This window comes from Grus americana, chromosome 1, assembly GCF_028858705.1.
Source record: "Grus americana isolate bGruAme1 chromosome 1, bGruAme1.mat, whole genome shotgun sequence".
NCBI classification, from domain to species: domain Eukaryota; kingdom Metazoa; phylum Chordata; class Aves; order Gruiformes; family Gruidae; genus Grus; species Grus americana.
This window is the reverse complement of record NC_072852.1, coordinates 147,884,665-147,911,424: the sequence shown is the minus strand read 5'-3', so window position 1 is coordinate 147,911,424 and position 26,760 is coordinate 147,884,665. Positions and strand designations below refer to the sequence as shown.

Sequence of the window (26,760 nt, the reverse complement as noted above, 5' to 3'; positions counted from 1 at the left end):
ACATAAGATAAAAGGGAATATGTAGTAATCGTTTAACCAAATCTGACACGGCTCACAAATTCAGAAATCTTTGGAGGAAAGATGAAGGAGAGGTTAAAAACCTTTCTCTTTCGGATCCAAGGGGCATCGTGTGCCTCTGCCAGCAGCAGCCGGCTCTGGTCTCTGCCTGGTGCTCTCTTGGCCACTTTGAAAGATGCCCCCTGACATCTGATGAGGGGGTGGTGTGTGACCGACAGGCACGGGCAATGGGGAGGTGTCACCGGGGACACCCTCTTCGCTGCCCCCCACGCCTCCCATGCCCGACCCCAACCTGCAGACCCCTCGCCGGGCTCTCGCTCTGGAGGATGGCATGTACCTGCTGCGCTCATCGACATGGGTCGTGCCCTCCCCATCGACAGGGAAGCCACCGTCCAGCAAAAGGGCTTTGTTTGACCCAGACCCCAGGGAAAGCACACTCATAGCGTTGGGTTCAGTCCTTTTGTTTCCAGGTTAAAAACTTGACCTTCCCCTCCCCTGAGCCCGAAACGGCCCTCATAGCACTTCTGTTCAGCAATTACATTTTCTTTTAAAATCTTTCTTTGGGTGTCAGGAAACAAAAGGACTTTCATAATATAAATAAGGTCTCAAAGCCTTTTGTGTGGGGAAAAAATTACAGGAAAGGAAAAAACGAAAGAAAAAAAAAATCTGTGTCTCTCTAATTGGCATAATTCCTTCAGCCCTGGCTCATAATTTAAGATGGATCAATTCTGCAGCTGACATGATAGATGTTGTCATCAATACTCGGAAGCAGCGATTTATATTTCCTCGTTCGGGGACACAGCCATCCACCTACCTCCGTGGGGGTCCTACGTGTGAATCAAGAGCAATATGTGGCCAGTAGACTAAGACTTGACTTAGACTTCCAGCCATGCAACTTATTAAAATAATAAATATTTTCATTATCCAGAGAATCCATTATAGTTGTCTGTTTTAGCTATTGTTAACTAATAATTTGGATTAATTGCCAAGCTAAATCATTAAAAATTAAATCCATATATTTTGCTTCTTTAAAAGAGCGATAGTTTGCAACCATTTGTGTATTATGCATGTTAAGTGGGAGGGCAATGAAATATGTTGTGTTAGCTTAACTTTGACAGCATCTGTATCCATGCCATATTACGTTCTGGTCTTATCAAATCTCAGAAGCTACAGTGTATAAATAGACTGTGATGATATCTGCCGGAGAGAAATCATTCACAATATTTTTGGCATCTTCTGTAGTGTCTAGAGAAGAACCACCTAACGAATATAGCATATAATAATGCAATAAAGGGGTATATAAGAGCATGGAATCGAGAAGCACTTAAATGTGCTGAGTCAGAGTTAAGGTTAGGCAGACATAAACACAACTTTCATCCTAAGGAATTTCAAAGCAGATTGCAAGTTTAAGGGAATAGGGAAATCCAATTCAGGGCTCATTTTGCTTTCTGCTGAAGCAACAACGGCCATTGCGCTGGAACTTAGCAGTGACTTATTGAGACATATAGGTACAGAGGGAAAGTAAAGCTATTTAGAGAGCAAAATTATTTACGAATCTATATTTCATTATGTTAAGAGTGCTAAACTATGGGCTGTGCAGCTGCTCAAACTGCAAGTTAGCGAGCTGAACAGAGGCAAAACAGTGAAACCGGATAGGCTGTGATATACAGGTGGATAGACTAGATAATCCAGTGGGTTTGCCTTGCTGTAAACTATGTGGTTGGAAAAAAACTCTACATTTAAAACTCTTTACACTTAAGCCTGTAAGTATCTAATTAAAGTAGAACACTGTATTTAAATTTAAATAGCAAACCTATTATAAAGTATATTCGATTGACTACTTTAGAGTCCCCTGGACAAACAAAACACATCCCAAAGCACTGAGGGACTGGTTCTGCAACACCCATTCTAATTTAGGATCCCTTGCCCCTGTGGAGCCAGTGCCCAGCTGAAGTAGGCACTACTCAGCACGGCGATGAGTTGCTGAAGCAAGACTACATAATGCTGCTTGGCTTTTTCATCCTTTGGAAGAAATTTGTGCCTGGGCTTTATGTAAACACCCACTGAGGAACCATATATGTCCTGTCCCAGCCTATACAAGAGCAGCTGCTGGAGCTGCCCTGGGAGGACTGCCTTGCAACGAGCGCTGGAAGCGCCAGCATCGCGCACCAAACAAGCATGACTGTGCTTGGTAGCCCTCCCCTTGAGCAAAGTAGCAATCTGCCCTCTGAAGGAATTGCTGATGGATTAGGCTGTTCGGACTAGAGCAGGCATGGATTTACTGGTGAGAAGTGATGAGGTGTAACAGCCCCCGCTTTGTCCTCGAAACCGCAAGGTGCAACGTGCATGGTCTAATCCCGGACCACGCTGTGAATACGCAGCTGTGCGGCTGGCCCCACAACTGCTGAAATCCGCAGGCAAAAGAAAGGTCTGACCGTGTCCCACCACCTCTGCACTGCTGTGTCAAAAGTGGGGTAAGACGTAGAAAATCACATTCTCAAGACATACTGTACTGATGCTAAGGAATTTCCTACACTGGTCACCTCCAGAACTCCTCTCCTGTTCTTTGAAAGCATGCAGCTAAGGTCTTATGAATTCGCTGGGAATTCGTTTCTCACTGGGTACATGTTTTAAAGGTAGGTTATACCAAAGAGATACTATGGCGATATTTTTCGTAGAGGATGTTGACTAAGAATGTAGTATTTCTCACCTCCTCCTTATTTTATGTTGCATTAAAATTATCTTTACTCTTCCTCAGGCAGTTGCTATGCCACACTCAAGACAGAGAGTCTGAGAAGTGGGAAATGTCAACTTTTAAGATGATGTTCAGCTTTCTTGTTACATGCATTCTTTATGTAATGGATTTGAATTACATATTGTTCCTAGGCCTTCAGCTTTTCTTAGAAAGTCTGCTTGACTGGGCACAGTTGCTTGCTTACTCTTAATGAAGAGTTGTTAGCAGAGGAAAGAGCACAATGAGGGGGCAAGTAACATCTACATGAATCATTAAAAATATACGTACAATGAGCAGGATTAGATAGCACATGGCATAATTTTATTTATATAGCGCCGCGCTTTCCTAAAGAGGCAGGCTTCACTCCCTACAGGAGCTGAAAATATGTTGACAAGTCACACAGCAAGGGATGACAGGGGGGAACCGGTGACTGCGGGGAAGCCGTGGGTTGCAACAGGCGGCATGGAAGGAGTTCCTTCAGGCATGGGCCTGAACTCCATTTAAACAGTCTGCGTTAATTTACTGTACGTTACGGTTACGATCATACCACGCTTGGTGATAGATGGGATGTTTTTACGTAAGAAAGCAGCAGGTGAAGTTACCGCTCGATGGCTGGCAAGCGGAAAGGATGTGAGCGAGTGAGACGGTGGAGCACAGAGGATGCTCCGGCCACGGGGACCGACCACGGTGTTACGCCGAGGAGTTAGCAGAGGAACGCAGCAAAGCCACGAGCCTTCCCGGCCAGGCACGTCACAGAGGAAGCAAAATCGGGGGTGGAAGGGTAACCTGTAGGTGAGGTCTCACATACAGGGAGTTTCAAAAATGCCATCAAGGCCAGAGGAGAAAAGGGGAAGCTTCCAGCACTTGGCAGCTTACCAAAACGGTTGAGATTTTCAATTGACATTAATTTCAATGCAATTAGTCTTGATGTTCTCTGCTCCGCATGAGAAAAGAATCGTGGCCGTGATGGGAAAGAAAAGAACACCACAATAATAATATACATGCAAGAAATGTAAAAAAACCCAAAAAACCAAAAAACAAAACTTGTGCGTTAAAACATATTAAAAACATAAAACATACTGCCTATGTTGCTATCATTATGTATTACTGTTTGAAATTTAATTCACTCAGCGCTGTTCATGCTGTTTGTTTACTTTTTCTATTGATCTCAGTTTGGATGATGAATTTAGCCTACAGAATTTCACTTCCAAGTTTCTGCGCGTTTGGGAGCTGCCACTTGTGAGCATTGCAGTCCACCTTGCGCTTTACAGAATGACCTGCGGTCAACTCCAGCGCTGATGTAAAGGGGGTCTACCTCTAGTGATTTAGTTCATAAAGACGGCCTAAGCCTCCCCTGCCGTACATCCCATTTCGAGGGTGATTTAAGCACTTCTGCAAATCACTGTGTAAGCTGGGACTGAGAGAAAGAATCAGGGCCATACTGCAACGTGGGTTGCAAAATCTCACTTAAAATAAGAAGAGTGAGGCAGCCCAGGCCATCGCTTAAAGAGGTCAGTGTAAATATGCTGCCCTTCACTCCTTCACACGTAAGTAATATATTTGTTGAGAATGTTACCTGCTTTGCAGGCTCAACCTTTGGCCAACCTGAGCTTTACCTCAGCTGACAGAAAAGGCTGTTTTCAGGTGGTTTTATGTGTTCCTTAATACTGGACCAAGCCTGGAACCTGAACTGGCCTGATTTTTTTCATTTTCATCTTCACTTGCTCTGGTTAGACAGGGGGTGCCACAAGCCTTCCCGACCCGGTGAACATCCTTCTCCATCCCGCTGGGGCAGGTGAGGAGACAGACCTGGCAGGAGCCGGCTCCCGTGGGTCCCTCCGGGCTGAAGATGCGCCACATCCACAGGGTCGGGGGACTTCTGGCAGTAGGAGGCAGCACCACCTTGGCTGTGCAAGAGAACAGAAGCAGCTCTGGAGTGGCTTGGGATTTTCAGATGACTTGCCGAGAGCTGTGTACAAACGTACAGGTTTTCGAACCTTTCCCTTGGAGCGTGTCTACGCTGCAGCCAAAGGTGCGGCCACGGCTGGTGCAGGATTACCAAGCTTAAATGAAATCGAACTAACTCAGGAACGAATAACATATAGCCACAAAACTGGTCCAGAAGCCTGCAGAAATACTTGAGCCTGTGCAGTGCTCTGGGCTGCCATGGCTACGCGCACGTCGGGGTGCCACTAGTGAGCTGCGAGCTGGGTTGGGTTGGTCTCCAAGAGCAGGGATCTCCCAGTGTGGAGTCGCCCCGTGGATATTCACATTGGCACTGTCACATGAATAGCCCCCTCTTTTCATCACGGATTTTGCACATTTTTTCTCCCCGTCTGCGATGACATGGCACTTCTCTGGCAACCACTCACTGCTTAGCTGAAAAGCCCAATATTCTGGAAAGTATTTAATGTGTGTTAACCTCACTTAATGTGATTCAGCAACTACAAATCAGGAGAGCCTGCCTCCCCTGGCCAGCCAGATATCACAGCCAGTGCTTCACGCAGGCTGGACAGTGCCAGGCGTCTTACTCTCTCTGGGTGGCAAGCACTGACGATTCGTACTGTTATTTTTAACCAGAGATCACTCATTTTTAAAAGCTTCATGCAATCCAGGGACCTTTCATCTGCCGTGCAGATCTAGGTAGACCTGTATGTAGATGGAGCCTGTGGGAGCTGTGATTTGCACGGGTGCAGCTTATTACACTTTTAAAGAGGGATCGGTGCAAAAAAACCCCATTAACCCAACCCCGGAACCGCAGGGTTCTGCTGAAAGGCTGCCGGCCCCGCGGGCACAGAGGGCCCACGCCGGCACCCCGCGCTGCCGCCTTCCAGCGCTGTGGGACCGGGCCCACGGCCTGTCCCGCAATAAATCTGTCCCAATTTCTCCCCAGCGTTGTCTCCATCCTGATGTTCATGACGCGTGACCTGATGGCCACCCGGTGTGCCGAGGCCCACCCGCGGGCACCCGGCCGGCCAGCGCCCCACGGGGCCGAGGGGCAGGGAGCACGCGTGGAGGAGGGGGAGGAGAAAGGCGGGGGGGGGGGGGGAACCCCAAACCCAACTTCGGCCGGGCAAACCTCTCAGGGTGCAAGTTCCCACCAACTCCCCCCGTGCGGCGGGCTGGACCCGCCCCCACGCGCCGGGCGGGCGCTGCGCGGGCGCTGCGCGGGCGCGGGCGCAGCGTGTGCGGGGCGGGCGCCGCCTCGGCCGCGCTCCCGGCGCGCAGGGGGGAGGGAGGAGGCGCGGGGGAGCGGGGCGGGAGCGGAGCGCGGCGGCGGCGGCCGAGCCGAGCCCAGCCGAGCCGCGCCGAGCCGAGCCCAGCCGAACCGCGCCGCTTGCAAACGAGCGGTGGCACGGGGCTTTTTTTTTGGGGGGGGGAGAGGGGTTGCTTTTTTTTTTTTTTTTTTTTTTTTTTGGTAAGGGGAAGCGGGCGGAAGGTGGTGGCGGGGGGTTCGTCCCCGCCCGCGCGTGTGCGGAGAGGGGCCGGCGGCGGCGCCGGGGGTGCTCCGCGCCCTCGCCCTGCCCGCGGTGCAGTTAAGATGCGCCCCGGACGCCGTGTGGTTGCAGCGCGGCGGCGCTGACATCGCTCACCATGGACAGCTTCGACTTAGCTCTCCTTCAGGAGTGGGACCTGGACTCTCTGTGGTGAGTGGTGCCTCTGCCTCCCCCGGGCCCGGGGAGCAGCTACCGGGAGGGGGGCAGGATCTGCGGGGGGTGCTATAACGGGGGAGTGCTGTAACGGGTGTGTGTGTGCAATAACTGATGGGGGTGCAATGACTGGGGGATGTGCATTAATTTAGGGGTGCAATAATTTGGGCTGGGTGTACACTTACCTGGAGGGGTGCAATAAATTGGGGGTGCAGTAATAGTGGGTGTGCAATAAGGGGAGGTTCAGTGGCTCGGGAGGTGCAATAAGTGGGGCGGCGGGTACATTAGCTAGAGAGGGTGCAGTACCCCGGGAGGTGTCTTCCCTGCCACTTGCTCTCCCAGCATTGCCGCCGCGGGAGGGGCAGAGGGAAGGGTGCCCTCCTCCACTGGCTGCCAGGGTGGGTCCGGGAGGTGAATGTGCTGTTTGGCTGGGGGGTCTCCTGCACTCGCCCCCGCCTTCCCCCCTCCAATAATCCCCTGTGCTCACCCGCCACGGGCACCCCGGGCTGCGCTCCCGCGGCTCATCCCCCATCCCTCCCGCACGCCCCTTTCACACCCCCCCCCCCTCGCCCCGCAACTCCCCCCGGGACGCCTTTATCGCGCCCCCCACACACCTCTCCGCTGCTCTTTCCTGCCCCTTCCACCCCCACCCTTGCATGCCCTTGACCTCCCCCTGAGCACCCCCGTCCCTGCCCGCCCCGGCGGCGGGTGCGAGGCTGCCAGGGAGGAGGGGAAACAATTTCTAGAAATGTCATTAGCGGCTGGAGGTGGGAAGCGCTGCCCTCCCCCCCCCGCACCACCCTCCCCAAGCCGCTGCCTCTGCCAAGTCCCGGAGTTTGCTGCGGGAGGCACGCCGCCCCCGGGCGGCCGCTGCTCCCCGCCGCCGGCACGGCACGGCACGGCTCGGCACGGCTCGGCCCCGGAGCGGCGGGTCCCCGTTGGGGCCGGCTGGGGTCCGCGAGGGGGTTTGCGCTCCGTGGCGGTCACCGCCGGGGCCACCCGGTGTGCGGATAGGCGCCCCCGGGCAACGCCGGGACCCCCGGGGCGACGCCGCGGTGGGACCCGGTGGGAGCCCGCGGCGGGACGCGGTCCCGGCGGAGCCCCTGCGGTGGGACGCGGGTGGGATGCCGCGGGGCCCCGCCTCCCCCACCCGTGGGCAGGCGGTATCTGCCCTCCCCGGCGGGGTGCGCTCCCCGTCGGGGCTGGGGTGCGCTCAGCCGTGGTGCGGTGCTGCGATCGGCCGGGGCAGCGATGGCGGTTTGTGTCCGGCCGGCTTAGATCGGTAGTTTGGGGAGCTGAGATTACTTTTGCCTGAAATCAGTTAACAGTCTGCATTAATTTTTTAACATGTTAGGTGATCTATATCTTCTGTCAGTAGGGTGCGCGTTCGACAGCGCCGGCTTATCTCTTCGGTGGCAGGTGTAACAAAATAAGCCGGACCAGCGGGTCCCATTAGTTGAGCCGCTTCTTACAAAAGACCTCAGGATGACGAGAACAGCTTGCGCTGCATAATGCGAGTGCTTGTAAATGCATACATTGATAACATCCAGCCTAATAAAACTTTTATATTGCTATGGGAACTTTAAAGAGCACATATAATACAAAATTACTTACTACCCCATAAAAGTTTTTAATTACAGCGTTTCTGCCTGTGACACAAATTAAGGTTATGTCCTCGTTTCAATTATAAATACCAATATTCAGTTTATATCCAAACCATAAAATTTATCTCTGGCCTGATTTTAGGTTTTCAGTCCGTACGCATGGTTTTACAATCAAATTACGTGGTCTTTTTCTATTAAACAAGAATGGGGGAAATAATACTTTTGCACATTTGAATGCTTTTCCCTTTCTCCTTGAACGAAGACAAACTTTGGGGGAATTTTCTTTTTCCAGCAAAAGCATGCTGTTCATTAGGCTGTTCTGCAAGCTGGCTGTTGGAGTTAATATTGAATTTGAAAAGCTAACAATGTAACTCTGGAAAGCTGGGGCTTTAGGCTGTGTCTGGCAATTGCTCTTTTTCATAACCTTTTTAACATGCTTTTCGACTATTGTTGGAGCCACTTTCAAATGATCGTGGTTGCCGTAAAGTTCCTATATGGGTCCAAAAAGACATCAACCATTTTCCAGCTAATTTACCTGCTTAAAAACGTCTGTATATGCGTTACAAGTGATCTTGTGGTTTCATAGATCTTGTTGTTTGTTTTCCTCTATAGTTGTTGCAGTTTAGAAGGTGGGTTCAGCAGAAGGGCTTCAAATAGCACATGGAAAGCCAATACACAGTGGCAGGCCTGCATTCGTTGCTAAACTCTCACCCCTGTGTAGGGGTTGAACCCACAAATGTCCAGAGCAGTGCCTAGAGAGGGCATCACACCTACTTTAAGCGGAGCTCATCAGGATGGGGGGCAGGGGGTTTGGGGGTGTTTGCTGTTGCGTCCTTTTGGAGCACTGGGTTTGGCTGACCGGCTTTGGCTTGGAGTATCCGAGATCACGGGCTGGAAGTTTATCATGAAGCAGCTGTTTTGGCAAATGGTTCGGAATTGTCATTTTGAAAAGTCACATGAGCGGTATTCAATAAAAACTTACTTTCACTTAGTGAAAGCTTTCAAAGTCCGTCACGAAGGCCAGTGGTGCCTGGGTGCTGCGGCGGCTGTGCCGAGGGTCCCGGGTCGGTGTCCCATCGCAGGCAGGGTGCCTGCGTCACGCTGCCATCCTGCCCGCTCGCTGCTCACCGACGGGGCAGGTTATGGACATTCTCAAGAAACCTGATTTGGATCATGTACTAAACTGACCAAAAGAAAGCTAGTATGTTAATTTTAAGCTTTGAAAGCTTGTCAGGATGCCTTCAAAGGAGTGCAGTTGTTGCCAAGAACGGAAATAAAATATACCACATAGATAGGAAGTACTTCATGGCAAAGAGCAACACTTAAGAGACTTAATTTTCTCTGCAGCGAGAATGAATGTTGTCCTTTATTCTTTTGAATGTAGTCATAATGGCAATTTGCGCTCTTAATTTATGACTGAAAATCCACTTTTTGCAGTATTTGGTGAACGTTTTGCTTAAAAGTGCAGTAATTAAATATTAATGTGCTGTTCTAAAATGCTTTTTTTTTTTTTATTTGTTTGTGAAAAATCAAAAGGATATGAAAAGGGATTTCCAGATGAACAGCAGCATGCTAATCAATTCTCATTGATTGTTACTTTTACGCTATTAATGAATTTGCTCTCCAATTAATACATGCTCTGTCTGTTACTTTGCTGTAGCATAGAAAATGTAATAATATATTGTGTCATGGCTATAAGACAGTATTTAACTAGCAAACTGCAATGGGAGAATATTGTAAGCTGGTTTCTACTAAACAGTAGTTTTTCCAGGTTGTATTGATGCCAATAACACTTCTGCTTCCCAGAAAACTACTATAATTCAAATACTGAAAGCTGAGTACAAACTCAAATAAAAAAATTAAGAAAACATACCAATCTGCGGCATAAACAAAACTCGTGCCTATTTGGTAAGCTTTTTCTGGAACATTTTGGGATGATCATCCCAGCTTAACTCAAGGTGTCGTTACCGCTAACACAGTTATCCCAAACACACGGCACTAACGACTTTGAACCACAGCCCCATCTCCTGTTTTTCTTTCTCCATGCATTTATTTGTATGCTATATGTGTAGCATTACTTGTCCAGACTCAAGGATGTGGATTCTGTAGTGTCTTATAGCTTTCTACTTGCTTACACCAGACAAAAAGAGATGGAAAATCTCAGTTAGAGGTGGTTTATGTGCCTCTTGTACAGCAGAAAACATACTACCCGGGATGGAAAGCAGCGAATGAGCAGATCAAAGGACGTAATTGGAGTGCCAGGACTAGTTCTGCATTACAGGCGTTCGTGTTGTTATTTGCCTTATTTAACAAATCTAGATCAAAATTCAGCCAGGTCCTTAACTCTGTGCTTAGGTTTGGGCACTGCCATAGTCCTGGTGAAGACCACCTAGTGAAGGCTCCCCTCACACGCTTAGGTACGGTATATGCATGGGCTGAGGTTTTTTTTCCCCGTTCATTAAAAACAATTAGCGGATGTATTAAAGCACTTACTGTGTTGTACCAAATAAGAAAATAATTTTTGAGTGTAATATGTTTGTTAGCCACAAACAAAACAGTGTTTGTTTAGGTAGAAGAAGCCAGGTATGTAATCGGTTTATTCAGTACTTATCTGATACTTCTGGATATTTTGAGTTAGCATCAGTTTTGTACGGGCTGGATAGTCATGTAAAAAATGTATAGCTGTATAGCTTCCAAGTTCAGATCGATATCAAATGCCACAGTGTAAGGTGGCCCAGTGTGTTTTACAGACCACGTATTGAATTACTAGTTCATTTGCTATCTTTGGGTCTGTTCCTGCTCCATTTGAAGTCAATGAGAGTTTTGTTTGGAAGTTGCTATTAACAAAAAGTGGCCAGACATCCAGCAGTCTTATAAATGAACCTTTTGTAACTTCTTGATCCCAGGTTGTCTAGCTTTTAGTCACTACATTTTATATTTGTGTAAGTCAACATTTTTTTCTCATGTTGCGCAGTGTTTACTGGAGACAATTTTAGAAAGCTAATTCTACAAATGCCTCTTCAGTCAAGAAAATCAAGATGTTTCTTTTCAGACAACAGTAAGCAGCTATTCGGGGGGGGGGGGGAGAGGGGTCACTCCAACCGTTCTCTCGGTAGGGTTAGAGACTGGGCCAGCTTACCCTTTTTAAGACAATACACAGCAACAATACCTCCCTCTCACAAAAAATTAAGTTCAATGTCTTCTTTTATCTCCCATTTCCTTTACAACTCTACTCCAGCCTGTGTCTTGAACTTCATGCCTTATTTCTTTCCTTTCAGCTCATGGCTTCTTTCTGCCAGTAGTGCTTGAAATCCTATTTGTCTCCTTCCTATTTCTATCTTTGTGGTGTTTCCGACTCTGCCTTCCATCCAGTGTCGACTCACAGTTACCACCTTCCCCTCATTGAGATCCCATCTAAAAATTTGCTCTTTCTGTGATGATTATAAGTTGTGAACAAACAATAACACGAGTAATAACCATAGACTGTTCCCTTCTCCTGCTTTCACAGCATGTTCTCTCTTCCTGATGGCTGTTTTTCAGGCTGGAAGCCCTTTGGGTCAGGAATTACTTTTGTTGTTTGAGGGTTTTTTTCTTACAGCACTGAACAAATTGTATGTGCTAAACATTATAAATAATAAGAAGAGCAAGCTTTTAATGGCCATAATACTTTATAAACATCAGCTAAATAATAATATTTTAAAAATACTTCTGTCGTGCCATGTGAGTGCTCATTTGCTGGATGCAATGTACCACATCTTCCCCATTTGGTTTAAGTCTCCGCCGCATCCAGAGGCTTTGCCAGTTTACAGCAGATGAAGATCTGGCCCATCATCTCTGATTTGCAGTACTCGGTCACTTTTCTAAAGAATAATGATTTTTTTAACCTTCTGCTTTGTTTTTGTCCGATAAATGAAATTTTGATACACCAGTAGGACAGTGAGTGTGCTTTCATCTCTCCCCCTCCGAGGACTGTTGGAGCACCTGTGCTCGATGGTGCGATGCAGGAGGAGAACAGCCCTTTGGGCTTTCCTCGTAACACTCAGACTTGTAGATTTGTGTTCCCCTGGGTATTTTTTCCATCAGAAGTCGAGGCAGAAACTTGACTAGGTTATTGGAGAAGGGTTCGGAAGAGGGCATGAGGTGCATGCGGCATTTCCAAATCTATGTGAATATTTCAAGAAAAATACCACGTTTCTTATAAATAGTGGAAAAGAAATATGGGCCATTAAACAAACAAAAAAAAAAGACACTGAAGAAATACTGGCTGTGAGAACATCTTGTCATCTGTGTATTAGGAATAACATCATACTCAACTCCACAATACTCTCATTAGAGAAAGCAACTGTTTAATTGCAAGGTTTTTAACCTCATATAACAAATTAATCTCTTTGCATCATATTTATGACTAGGAAACAATAAAGCATGGATAAGAAGAGTTCCAGCAATTATTAGCAGCATATGTTCAGAAATACCTTAAACTCTGATTATAACTTCATTAACAATAGGAGTAATAAAGTAAAATCAATAGAAATTAAGAAAAACTGATATTACGTACAGCTGGCAAATAAGGAGGTTAAATTCTGTGTGAGGTGGTGTCTCATCTAACGGACTGATCAAGTTGTAACTTTGAAGTGACATGCTCACAAAATGAGATTTCAAAACCCCGGTATTTTCTAGGAAACCCAGGTAAAATTTCTTTGTATACAGGCTGGTTAGCTGTAAGGCTAGTTCCAGCAGAAAACCACAAGTTCTTTGTGATCAACCGAAAGTAGGAAAAAGGGAAGGCTCTAACCAAGCTTCCTTGGCTTTGAACAAAACTATCTCTTTGTAAACCCTGCCCTGCTGGGGAATTACCATTTCGGTGCTGCTGCTGGGGGCTGGATTTGCTGGCTGATTCCCGGGGAGCCCGCCGGTCCCCGCTCTCGTCAAACCCACCGTGTTCCCATCGTTACCAGGGGAGCCACTCACTGGTCTTCTCTCTCTTAAAATCAATGTTAAGATGCTGGTTATTCTAGCTGGTGCTGCCTGAGCACCCAAGGGAGCACAAATGGACGCTTGTAGTTTAATACTCAGGTAATAATGTATATAATTTCTGAATAATTGGCGGGTAACTACAAATTTACATTTAGGAGAAAGTGAATGAACTGTAGCAACAGTTAAATGAACATGATGGCAGTTATTAATATTCTGTGCTAAACATTTTCTACGTCTTTTCAAAGGTAAAAATGCGTAATATCGCTACTTGTGTACCTCTCTTACAGCTTGGTATCTCAGCTTTCCTAATACCTTAAGCAAACACTAAGTACGTGTTAGTGACCTAACTTGACTGTGTTTTATCCTCTTAGGAAGATTTTAACCTGCGTGCACGTACCAAGGACCTGGATACGGGTGTATCGTGGGAAATATGACAGTAGGAATGCAATTTAAACTTATCCTCAGAGATCCTTTATGTATTTTTTAAAAAATAAATTAGTTCCAATGCAGCAGTGGTGGTCTCAGCAGTCAGGAAACACTTAAAATTATGCAGAAGGGACCAGAATCTTTGCTAAGAAGCTTTTTGTTGCTATGTTTTGTTTCTCAATAAAGATGATCCACAACTGTAAGTACTTAAAACTAAAAACAAGAGGGTTGTATCTGACAAAGCCGCACAACATCTTAATGTAACCCAGTCTTTCCGTGTGGTTGTTTTCACATGTTTCAGACCGAAGAAAGACTCCTTTGTGGCTCAGCCTGGTTTGACTGAATGGCAGGAGTGGACAAATAGAGGATGAAGGTGGTATCTTCTTACACTGAGTAGGTTTCGATTGCTTTGAGCTGCGATCACTTCTTACTGCATGTATCACTTCTGAAATCTGTTAGGGAGAAACTGGTGGCCTGCCTAGTCCATGCATTGCCACGATGGTGCAGTCTAGGTGCCAGGGTATTATGATGACCTATGGTGGTATGAAACATGCAAATACGACAGACAGATGGATCAGGAGGAAAAAGCGTTGGTGAAGTACCCGTTTGCAGGGTTCAGATTCAAAAGCCATCCCAGCAGTGGTCTCTCCTGCTGTCCATCTCCCTGTTCCCTTGCCTTCTTCACTTTGGTCACTGTGAAGTTTTTGGGGAGCCTGTTCTGATGCGCGGGTGTTGGCAGATATCCTAAACGTCCTCTGTGGGGGTTTACCTTTTGCTCAGATGTTGCTGAGTGGTGTCTACCTCCTAGTGACGCACCAAGACAAAGTTGATTCTTTCTGTCATTGACCGCTTCTGATTGACCAAGAGGGTTCATCTCCCAGGTCCGTCAATTTCAGGAGGGAATGACGTAATTTTAATGGTTTTGTGCTCTTTTGTCTTAGAGTAGCAAGTCAGTGGATGGTTGAACCTCAGTCCAGAAAAAATGAACAGAGTTTATTGACAGAGATACTCTGGGGAAGATAATTATATTGATATGCATCCAATAGAAGGCACTTTTTTTCTTTTTTTTTTTTTTCTGAAGTAGTCAGGGAGGGAACCTGTCATGTCATCAACTGTTTTTAAAGGACAAAGTAACAATTAAAGCTAAGTGTGCATTGCTTCATTTGTGTTTGGCAAGGAGAGTGTAACATTTTCTGCAGGATGACGACCTTGAGTTAACTAAATGTCGCCAGTTTAAAGAGTAAATTAATGTTACAATGTGCTTTGTTTGTGGTTAGGCCTGAAGACTGTCAGGAATTTCTTAGTACAAAAGGTGATTGTGTGCTAGGCCATTTACTTAAGGCTCCCTGCAAGAAAACCATGGTGATCCCAACTGATCTGAATTAGCATCCCCACGTCCTTGCGTGTTTGGGTATACCAGCGTGCCTGCAGCTAGCTGGTGGAGCTCTACCCCTTTTCACGGTGTAGACGGGTCCAAAAGGTCCACAGGACCGTACATTTCTCCTGGGTAATGCGTTGAGTCAGCCTGCTGCTTTCTCAGATAAAAGAGCCTTTTGCTAAGAAGGAGTGAATTCCTTCAAACCCCTATCACGCTCTGCTGTAAATGTGGTGAGGGTTTTGGGTTTGGGGTTTCTTGTCCCCTCCACTGACTGAAAATCTGTTCCAAACCCATAGCACCGGTAGCAAAAATGTACGTACTTCCAATATATGCAGCTTAACGTATCCCTGGCCGTTTAGTAGAGTCGACTCCACAACGTCTGAGGTAAAATGGCGTTGAGAAAACCCCAGCGAAGGAAGGCGTCGATAAATGCTGTTGCTGCTGGACCTGCAGTGGCTTCTGTAGATCCAAGCAAAGTATCTCTTTACGACACTTCAAGGCTTCGCGCTGCACAAGAACTGACTAGCTCAGGTGCATGGCTGCATGAACACGATTACGTACGATGTGGTAGAAATGCAACCTTTTGTTTTTTCTGTTGTTCTTAGAAGTATGTAAGTAGCAATATCTTGAACTAATTACAGCTGATGTAAAGCACATTTAAGGAAACCCATTAGCGGAGAATTAGAACTAGAGCAGATTAGCTATTCTTTAATGGCCTTGACCGTAGATCTTTTGATGCCTTGGTAGCTTTTCTAACACTCATTGCTCATCTGTCTTGACTAAATGACTGAGAAGCTTCTTTCAAGTCACAGTCTGGTTGTAATGTGAAAAAAATCGCTGTTTTAGGCTGAAAAAATGATTATCTGGAAAGGTAAACTCTACTGAGTTCTGTACTGTATTTGTTGTTGAGATTTAAAGCATTATTTTACTGCTCAATGTGACTGTGTAATAGAAAGAGCAATCTCTAATATGCTTCCTTGGAGCTATTAATTATTTACTTTCTTGAAATACAGATCATAGACAATTCTACATGACTTCCCTTCTTACAGACTATCTTGTCTCTCTCTTTATTTTTGTGTGCTTTGCAAATGCCTGTAAATTCATTTTCACCGAAAGGCGAAATAAGTAATTTAGACTATTGCAGCTGTTTCATAATTAATTAATTTCAATTTAAAACAATCAAGTAGTGCCCGTCCATTGTTCTGTCTGCTTTTCTGAGGCATTAAGATTCACAATATCAAAATAAGTTCCAGATGGAAGTGCATACTTTATGCTCAGACAAAAAATTCTGGGTTTTGTCAAAAACCTGAAGATCAAAACAGAAAGTATTATGCTTAAGCACATTTTCCAAGTTTTGAGCCATTACTTTAAGAATTACTTAAAAGTACCAATTTGAAATGTTATATAGGGCATTAACTTAGCAATAGAACTACAGAGTGAGAGAAACAGTGATGCAGGCCTGTTTATTCATTTGTTTCCTCAAATACTCCTGGCATCTGTTAGAACGTAACAAGGCTTAGCACATTCTCACATTTTTGGCACTCTGTTTTCTATGATAGAGAGAAATATTTGCAATGATAAATCATCTCTTTGCTAATAATCAATAAATAACACATTCTCCTGAGAAAAAAATTATGGTAAGATGAAATGAAAAATATTGAGCAGAAGGAAAGATGATCAAAATGGTACACCGAGAAATTCTGTATGTTCCTATGCTTTAATAAATGTTAGGGATTGCGGAAGAACTTTTAACGTAGCAGTTTGCAATAAGAATAAAAAGTCTTTTTTGAACACGGAAGATACTTATGCAAGAGGTTTATATTATGTAAATGTTACTCTTATTTGCAATAGCCCATTGTAAAGGAACCCTTTATATTCATAAAAGCATTTGCAAATAATGGGATAGATGCAGCAGTCTCTAGTCCTGACTTGGACAACTTTTTCTTTGAAGTCAATGGAAGTTTTGCCTGAATAAAGGTGGAAGGAATTAGCCCATTCATTATTATCTGAATTACATCAAGAGCTGACTGCTAAACAATAAAATCATGATTCATAACATAACAGCTTCAGTTAATTCTTTTGTAGTCTTAATATATCTCATTATATGGTACTTCTGTTCTTTCCTCTCTGTGCAGTATTCAAATTAATAACAACCACCTTTACATAACTGATGGTTAGACATGTTTTGCTGCCTTAGTAAGATCAAAGGATTTTATATCCCCTTTTTGGATAGATATCAAGAATGGGGTGATCAATCTCTTCTGTAACCATTAAGCACAGTGTAAATATCTCAGGGTACCCAATTAGACACAAGTGGTTTGCCAGATGCTGAGAGCATCACCAGTTGTCAAGAGCTTCCCAAGTCTATGGGACAGTCCAGAATTTATTAGGGATTAGTGGCGGTCCGAGTTGTCACTCCATTGATTTGTGCTCGTTCAGCTGTGCCCTGCTGCAAGCAGCCTGCGTGATATGTGGAGATAAGGTTCAAGCGACAGATACTTCGCTTCCCCCCCAGGCATCTTTGGGTGGGAAGGAGGCAGGGATGGACGCTGGTGCTCCAGGTCCTCTCCTGCCAGCGGCCAGTACGAAATGGGGCTTAGAGTAAGGGAGATATAGCAAAATTAGAAAGGAAGCTGGAGAGGGCACAAGAGAAGGAGACTGAAGAGAACAGGGACCTCCAAAACCGCTTTAATACGAAGCTGGAGTTAACCCCTCACCAGGAAGCCATCTGCAGCCTTCAGGCTTTAAGAATTCTTTTTATCTAGAGATGTAATTGAAACAAGATGTGTAACAGCTGCAAGATGTCAGGTTTGTCAAAGTAACTAGAAAAATGAGTGCGGTGACACACTCACACACAGTAAAGTAACCTATAGCTAAAAAAAAAAAAAGAAAAAAAAAGAAAAAATTATCATATGGGTTAAAAAGAGGAAGGAAAATAGTCAGTCAGTCAAATGAAAGTTGCTGTTAATTCTGGAACATGGATGATTTGAAATTAAACTGTGGCGAAGGTTTCCCAGAAGAGGAAACAGCCTAACTCTTTACCCCAACAGAACCAAAAGTGAAACTCCTCATCTTCCCATCATAACCAGTATTTCATTGATGGACTCAAACGGCTAGTGCTCCAGGAAAGGGTGGCAGCTATGTTATTTTGCCCTTCTGCCTGTTGCTGTTGTTGTTCTTGTGCATTGCCATTGGGCTTTGCATCTGCAGGTAGGGACCCAGATTTTCTGCACTAGGTGCTGTTCAAACACAGGACAAAAAGCCAGTCGTGGGACCAAAAACTTTGCAGACAAAGTGAAAGACAAAAGAAAATGATGGATATAGGCAAAACTGGTCAGAAAGAAAAGACAGAGTATTTTAATCATCCAAATAAACAGTGGTTGCAGCAAAGCAAGCCTGACAGTGCTGCCAAATGCATGAGTGTCAGCAGGATGGGAAAGAACTTTCTTTTCAAGAACCTCAGAAAGAACAATGAAGCAATTTTGTGCATGTTTAAGAGGACTCCTCCCAAGCATGAGTGACAGCACAGGGATACCCTGAAGGTGTTAGCTGGAAACTTGGAGACTGAATTGCCCTAATGGGTCAAGAGAAGTCTAGAGTAAGCCTTTTTGTAATAACTTTTGCTAATGACTTTTCATAATGATGGGAATACACCACAAAGGACCTTCATGGTGAAGAAAGTGGGAACCAGTGAAGAGCTGTAAAGAAAAGGGGCTCATAGTCAAAGCATCCTGCCTGGGAAATGCTGTTTGCTGCAGCATCTCACCTCTGAAGTCCAATTGTTCAAACTGAGGTATGCGTAGCAGCAGAAAAATGTCCTTGCCCAAAGATCTCAGCAGATGGATAAGCTAAGTCTCAGTCAGTAATGCAATGTAGTTTAGAGCTACCATAATCCCAACGTGTTAAAGTTCTGCAGGTTCCCTGGTGTAGGATGGTGTATCTCAGTGCCAGGGAGTTATTCATGGGAGGGTTGGAGCCTGAGGTCATGTGAGATCAACAGCAATGAATTCACTTGAGCAATCTCCACGACCTGATGCAAAGAAATGCCTCCTCTGTGCACATGATACTGGAACCTGCAGAATTACCTACAACAACTGCTAGGGAGTCAGGTTGAAGGTAACAGGTTCAGCTGCAAGAACGATGGGGAAGCCAGGCGCTTGTGCAGTGGAGGCACAAGACGTTGTTCTGGGGGCAGAAAGCCATGGGCTGGGTGAATGAAGCACCCTCCTGCCCTAGGTAGGATCAGGAGGGATGGTACCTCAAGAACTGTCTTGGGGGTGTGGGAGTGTATCCGGAGATGCAAGTTACCTCCCTCTTGCCTGGGACCCCTTCCACAATGAGCGAGGGGAGAGACTCCTCAGGGCTCAGTGTACTGAAACGCTGATAACTATTGGGTATTCTTCTAGGCACTCCAGCACCTCCTCAGAATACGTGTGGCACGAATGGGAACTAATTAAATATACTTATTACAGTACTACTGTGGAGTATTACTCCTGTACTGCTGCTTTGGATCAGAACGAGTATTGGAGCCCACACCTGGATGCCAGTCAAATATACCCTAATTCCTACTTTCAGAAATGGCTTGGAAACGTACCTCACATTGAAAGCCTTAAAGAAAATGGAATTCTGATTTTTTGAACAAATACGTAACTCAAGTGGGTTTTTTTTTTTCCTCAACTCATATTCACATGCAAAACCAGCTAATAAAATTTCAGTGGTGCTTATACTGTAATTTGGTTGGCGGAAGAAAAGTCATCTGTTAAAGCTGAAGTCATCATAACTCATTAGGTGCTAATGTATCTGCTGTGTGGTAGAGGAACAGGCTAGCTCTATTGAAATGCTTCTAGTTCGCCCTTATCCGCTCACAGTTCCCTCTCGAGGATTGAAAAGTACAAACAAGTTTTCTCACAATAAACTCTAAGAGTACACTAAAGTAGCTGCGCTTACTTTATCCCAGAAGTCTCCTTCTGCCTGCAGACAAGTACAGAACCAAAGTGAATCCAGAAGTTTGAGTATGGTTCCTGTATTTCCTCCTAGGAAATCTCAGGAGAAAAGGTGATTGTGTGCGCTCACAGATGTCCCATGTATGTGCAGTAAATCCAACATGTTCTGAACATGCTGCTGGCCTTGCTGCACCTGGTAATAAACCACGGCAATAAATCAGGTGATCTGCACATGCATAATAAATCTGATGCACCTGAATGCAGGCATACAGGATGGACATGCTGTGCACAAACTGGCCGTTTTCCAGGTCTTCTGGATGTCAGGCTTCCACCGTGGCTGGCTTGCCTGGGAGTCCCAGCAAAACTGCTGACTTCCTCTTTTCATGTCAGAATTTCCAGGGCATGTCCAGCGGGAGTGGGATGTATGGGAGACCAAAGCTTGAGCATCATTTTTCAGTGTGCCCGTACTCATTCAAGCCACAATACCACTCTGAAAATATAAACAACCCCACACCCATAAAGGTGCTCTTTCTGTCAACTTAAGTCATAATTTGTGAATTATACCTCTAATTCTTACAAGTTCAAATCTGCTCTCCAGTGTAGGTTTTATGTGTGTCAGGTGAATGCTCTTACAACTTCAGGGCATCAGCATCCTGAGTATGCTCTCAGTTTCCATCAAAACATTTAATTTTATAGGAGAGCTTTAGTTTAAGAGCTGTGAATGTGCAAGGACCTTCCTGAGGGCGATGGGCAGGGAAAGATCAGAGCCTGATAGTCCCACGCTGTGATTGCATATTGTCCTGCCACCTCTGAGGATGTTCAAAAGTGGTGAACTGCAGGCCATGGTGGGGATACTAAAATGGGCCAAGGGTTGCTCACTGCCCTGTAGGCAAACTGGCTTGGCACAAAGTATTTCCACGTGGTGGAAAACAGGGTGGCCACATGCAAATTGCCTGTTAGAAATGCTTCCTTGCTACTTGGCTATTTAAAATGGTAAGTATATGCACAAGGGTTTGATTTTTTTTTTTTTTTTAATCTGAGTGGGAGCAGGAATAAACCCCACTGAGAAATGGCAGCGGAGAATTGCAACGCTGACCGGATCAGTGCTTCCTTTACCCCCACCTCTGCATTCATTTGAGAGGGAAAGGACCTCATCCTTGTTAGACTAGGTGACTGATTTTATAAAAATGAAAACATCTCCTTCTTTACTTTCTCTGGCAAATGAGCCCTCTTTACCATCATGATATGGGCTGCATAGAAATGAAGCTGGGGATTTTACTGGATTGTAAATCACTGCACTTGTGTTTAAATAAGGAGTATATTCAGAGCAAAGATGCTAGCTTGATGTCAATAAACCAGAAAGCGTTTAAGATACTACTGGACCCTATTGAGTTAGAGTCTTGCATCTCCCTAGGACTTTCTCACAGTGGTTTTCTGTGCCAATTCAGGACACTGCCTTTAAGCTAATTAGCAATTCTGAGCAAAGTTGGAGGGAATTCATGTTTTTCTTCGGCTGGGCGACATGCTTATCGAGTCAGCTACCTCCAGTCTGATACAGCAGGCTGCCAACAGACTTGTCACAATTTATGAAGAGGGTTTGTGATGGAAATGGAAAGTATAATGAAAACCACATCCACCAATTAAACACCTACATTTCCTTTTAGAGTCCAAACAATGGATGGCTTTCCCTTTGCAAAAGAGATTTCTCAAATCAAAGCAACTCATAGAAGAAATATAAATTAGGAAGGAAGCTTTGAGCAGATCTTTAATGAGTCTCTGGCATAATGACATAGTGAGGCGTGACATATTCGTGAATATGATCTACTTGCATAGATTCAGCTCTCAGCAAACAAGCAAAAGTAATGCAACCAAATACGGGACGTGTTCGGGTCAAGTCTTTAGTACACGTGGTATCAGTCTTCTCCTGGCAGGTAAAGAGTACACCTGATGCTTTTCTTAGTGTGTGATACATGGTTTTAACAGCAGAAAATTAGCATCAGTCATATTTTTACTCAAATGAACAGAAACTGACCTTCTCTTAATAATGGCAAGACATAGAAGGGGATCTTTGAAAATAACTGTGGACTTGTTAAGCAGAAATCAGAGGATGAGGTAGGTAGAGCTTGGATATGACACATTCAGCAGTATTGCAGCTAGAGGGGTAGCAACAGGAGCTCGGGGAGCTATTTTCTCTGAAGAAAATCGCTGGTATCAAAACATTTCATTCCAAGGACACAGAAGAACAGAACAGACACTTCAGAGAAAGGGTGTCAAAATTAATTTTACATAATTTTACTGACAACACTCAATTACCGTACAGCTGATATGGGCCAGATGCATTGAAAGGCACTATGAAAATACACTGGGTGATGATAAAACCAAATGGTATTATTATTATTATTATGAACACTGGGGTTGTATTTACTTCAAGTAACGCTCTGTGATATTTCGCACCAGTTGCAGCGAACGTCACGTCAGTAGGTCTATAAGCAGTTCAGCTGTGTTCATGGGAACAACATCTGAGTCGATCAGCTTTGTCCCGTGTTTTTTTCAGGAGGAAAGACTATTTTGGGTTCAGCACCATGTGAGTACAGCTATGCTTCTCCTAGATCAAAGCCCATAGGGCTGCACGGTGCTACACGTGAAGCCCCACTTTGGTCTCTGTTAGCTTGGGGATCTCTGCCCTCTGTGCTGCGTACACGTGCCCAAGGCTTCCCAGAGGATGTGAGCCACATGAACCCTTTTTTGGTGGGCATGGGCACCTGACAGGCTTAAAAGGAGAGAGGCGGAACCAGACTTATTTGTGAGGCTGTGTTTCCTAAGCGTGATAGAAAGTCAGGAGATTGCTCGTTGTACAGTACATCATACAGCGATGCATCTAAACCTGAAGTCTGTAATCTGAGGTGTGTGATTACTGAGAAATTCAGTCAGTTAAGGCAAGAGTCATAGTTTTACTGCTTATGGGGAGTACAAACTAAGGGAACACAGAAGAATCTGAGGTCTCCAGTGAAAAGAAAAAGCAAGCAGTTCTGGAAGGTCAAAGTACAGCAAGTTATCCACAAAGAATGCTTGTTAGCAGGCTGGGGACATACCTAAGTTGGAAGCTGAATGTGGTACTAACGTACTAGCTGCCTACTATCTGAACCACTAAAAATCACTTTCTTTATATCTGTCATTTAATATGCCTAACGATTGCCATATCAGCCAGAAATTCCTCTGAGTTATATGGAGACTGGATTTTCATTTTGTTCACTGAACCAAGCAGTACAAGTTTATGCCAGGAGATTAATTTAGCTGGTGGTGTGCCACCAAAGCAGATCCTTACTTCAGTCTTTGCAGCTCTTAAGAAAGGTGCAACATAGTGGTTTATGTGCGCGGTTTAGGCAGAATTAACATAGCAAACCCCACGATTCAGAAACCCCACACAACCCGACTAGGCACTCAAGATGCCATTGTTTTCTGGCAGAAACACCTTTAGCGTTCTCTCCAGCTTTGCTAGTGTACATGCCTAGAGGCAATTTGGGGATTAGCAGACTCATTAGCCCAGAGCATAAGGGCCTGGAGAAGTCCAAGATACGCTATGTACTGCTGTCTGTACTGCTTGCACATCACACATTATACAGCTTTGGGATGATACGACCCAGGGAAGTCAGGACTCCCCTTTTCCAGCTGAATGTTTCAGCCACTTTCCTCCTAGTCCCATGATCCCTCCATTCCCAGACCCATACTGAGGTGAAGCTCCAGGAAAGGGGGTGAAGGGCTTGTCACCCGAAAAAGCCTTTGGCCTGATAACTAGTGCATGTTCCCTGAGAGTGAATCTATGGATGTGAACTCCATGCCGGGGAGATACTTGGATCTGGGCTTCCCATTTTCTTGTGCTGGTGTTCTAACCACTTGGATGTTAGCAGAACAGCGTGCTTGGCTGTCTCCTTTGGTTTTCTTTTCAAAGAGAGGTGCACCCCCGTTGCCTGACCTAAATGCCCAAGAGGGCACATGGGTAGGACTCAGGCTGTGAGTCCTGCTTTCACGGTGGAGTCTAATCATAGCAAAAAACGTAAGTTCTCTTTGACATTTTCCTTTGGCAGGCATGGGGTTTGGCTCCCAGCATAGCCTCTGGGTGTTAAGAAGCTGGTTGTTGGGTGCCGACTTCTCCCCATCCTCGGTACGAGGGGCTTTGGCACCCAACGCAGCACTGTGAGATCCGTCTCGGGAGCTGGGTGCCTAATTCTGCACCCAGCCGTGCAGCTCATCCCTGTCCCCAAGTCTTTTAGAAGAAGCTTTAGATCTTAATGTCATTACATTTATTAAGTTTAATGTTATCCCACCAGATTAACTGAAGCCAGCTGCTTCTCTCTAGCGCGGACTGGTAAACGTTATTTCAGAGGAGACAGGAACATTTGTCCTATCTTTTAGTTTTTCTGAGAAAGCATGTTTGCCTGGAAAATATACCCAGTTTTGCTGTTAATGCCAAGACGGTCTAAAAAGACAGAAGATAATTCTCATCTAATCTAATCTATTTAGAGTATTTCTGGAGAGCCCATTACTGGTGTCCGAGTGACAAATGAAGGTCTGGATTGCACCTGCCAGGTATGCGCCTGGGGAAAAGGCATGTGCAGCGCATAAGGGTAAAGGCATGCGTGTCCTCACGCTCTCACGCAGGAACTATCCTCTGTTCAGTATTTTCTGGTGAGATATATAATAATTCCCATTAGACAGCAGGTCAGATTTCTAAAAGAATATCAGTAACTATGGGCTTGCCTATATGTGAGCGAGCAAAATACATGAGGATGTAAACTGAGTAGCCTGCTGTACAGTCCGCAGGGTGTTGGCACTGGTATGTGGAAAATTACACACATATGTGCAGTTATTTAACTGAATTTGCTTGTATAGATTTAAAATATAGCCAATGTAATGGCCATACCAAATTCTAGGCATTTCTTGTAAGAATGAGAAGTACCACTATACGGTAGAGCAGTCAAAATTAGCAGCTTCTATCCAAATTTTGAAGATAGCCTTTATCTGTAATTGGCAACTTCTGTCATACTCCTCAACCTGGTGCAGACATGAGCGTGATGCACAGATTTCAGCGTTAGCAGTAGCAGATGATTTCCTTCCAGAAAGAAGATGGGGACAAATAAGCGTCCTGTTCTGTTCCTGTCGACAAGAACATCTCTATCTCTTCCTGCTGCAATTGCTCGTTCCTCAGGGCCGCTCACACCACACAACACTGAGCAAACAGTATGAGATTTCACACCTAAGGCTGCATCGGTTCCTCTGCAACCACCCCTGGGCTGTCACAGCAAAGTCTCGAGCTGGTCCAGCTTTCTGCTCCCTCTAGCAGTCTTTTACATAAGCTCCAACGGAGGGTTAGGACCAAACCTAGGACTATTTTGTGGCGGTTAGGTGTGGCCGTAGGGGAGAAAGAGGATGCGGTGTACAGCTTTCCCTGCGTGCGACAGAGAGCGGGAGTGCGACGGTGGGAAATGAGGGTTGCTTAAGGCCAGGCCACCACGTAATTGCCTCGGAGAGGCTGGCAACCTGTCCTCCTGAAGGGAGATCCCGACAGCTCCTCGCAGGGAATGAGCTCAGCTCCTCTCCTGCTGCCCCTGCCCGTGCAGGGATGGCGTGGTTGCAGAAAGGGGCTTATTCAGGGGAAGGAGAAAGAAAAAAGGCTCCCCACGCTCTTCAGGGTGCTGGCAACTATCACTCGTCTGACAGCCAGAGAAAATGGGGGAGCGGAGGGGGCTTCAGGTTTTACACCTCATCTCTGTTCTCCTCAGGCTCAGGAGGGGGAGGAGAGGATGGCTGCCTGCAGAAGGTTAGTTGCCCCTCATGTGCCTCAGCTATTTGTCCCCGGCAAAAATGAGAGTTTCACGAGGGTGGCTGGAGCTCAGTGGAGAATCTCACCCATTGCTGCTGTGCTGCAGCGTGCTCCGTGTCTCTCACCCCCGATATTCAGTATTTTCTCACCAGTGAGAAGCGGGTAGGAGCTGGGCAGCAGCAGAGCTTTCTCCCGGAGCTTTGTGCTGTCAGAGGGCTTCTCAGTGCAGCAACCTTTTTTCGCTGGTTGTGTCTGGTCTCTCCGAGTACAAAACAAAATAGGGAATGTGGCTGTTAGCATGTATCCTCCCTAGACCCCAGCCTGCATTCGTGGACACCGGTTATTTCTGGAACCGGGTACAGTGCAACATGTATACATTAGCAAAATCAAGTCCTTATGCTGTTCAGGAAAATTTGGCTCTGAACTGTATAGCTAAAAAAGCTATCTGTCTGAGTTACTTAGAATACTGCACAGTTTTTGCCAGCTGAATAAAACCAATAGCATTTCTATGAACAGAAAGCTTTTGACAACGGTCTGAATTATGAGTGGCAAGAACCATTCTCTTTATTTTTAACTTTTAACCCATGATGTATAACGTAGCCTTCATTTGAGGATAAGAGGTTAGTATCTTATTGACTTGGCTTTAAGTTGCGTTTCATTGCATTAAAGAGTATCTGTCTTTTTTTTTCTGTGGAGTGAGATATACTGTAATGTATGAAATATTTGACTTTCACATAGCTGTAAGGCTAGACTTTGGAAAACATTCAGCTACAAAGCTAAGATGATATTTAGTGAAAACATCCCAGAAAATTATGATTTTACAATTACCTTACTGGTAGTTTGATTTTAATGTAGTTTTGCTGATAGCTACCTTTGTACTTAAGGATTTAAAATTAATTAGACATACTGCTTCATCTGCTCAGGAGGCAGGAGAAGAGCTGAGCTAATAGCTATGGGAGTGCTGTACCAATTTGAGACTGAGGCTAAAATGACATGATAGAGGGAGAGGTTAGTCCTCTCCCAAGGTTGTCACTCCTGGTCACATTTTAATGTGAATTTATTGGACTGAAAGAGGTTAAAGAGGTAATTCTGCACAAGAAGAGAGAAATTTCTAACATAAAATGGAACTCATCAATAGTCCTGGTGTCTGTGGGGAGTTGTCAGATTCCATAATATTAACCATGTAATTAACAGGATATATAAAGTGATGTG

General features: G+C 45.3%; 1 protein-coding gene across 1 annotated transcript in view; it reads left to right on the top strand.

Moving 5' to 3' along the window:
- Positions 1–6,180: 6,180 nt before the first annotated feature.
- AFF3 (ALF transcription elongation factor 3) overlaps positions 6,181–26,760 on the top strand; it is a 332,349-nt gene continuing 311,769 nt past the window's right edge. The window contains exon 1 of the mRNA XM_054813187.1: positions 6,181–6,399. Within this exon, the coding sequence (XP_054669162.1) occupies positions 6,347–6,399 (53 nt within the window). The 5' untranslated portion in view covers positions 6,181–6,346. The remainder of the gene's footprint in view (positions 6,400–26,760) is intronic.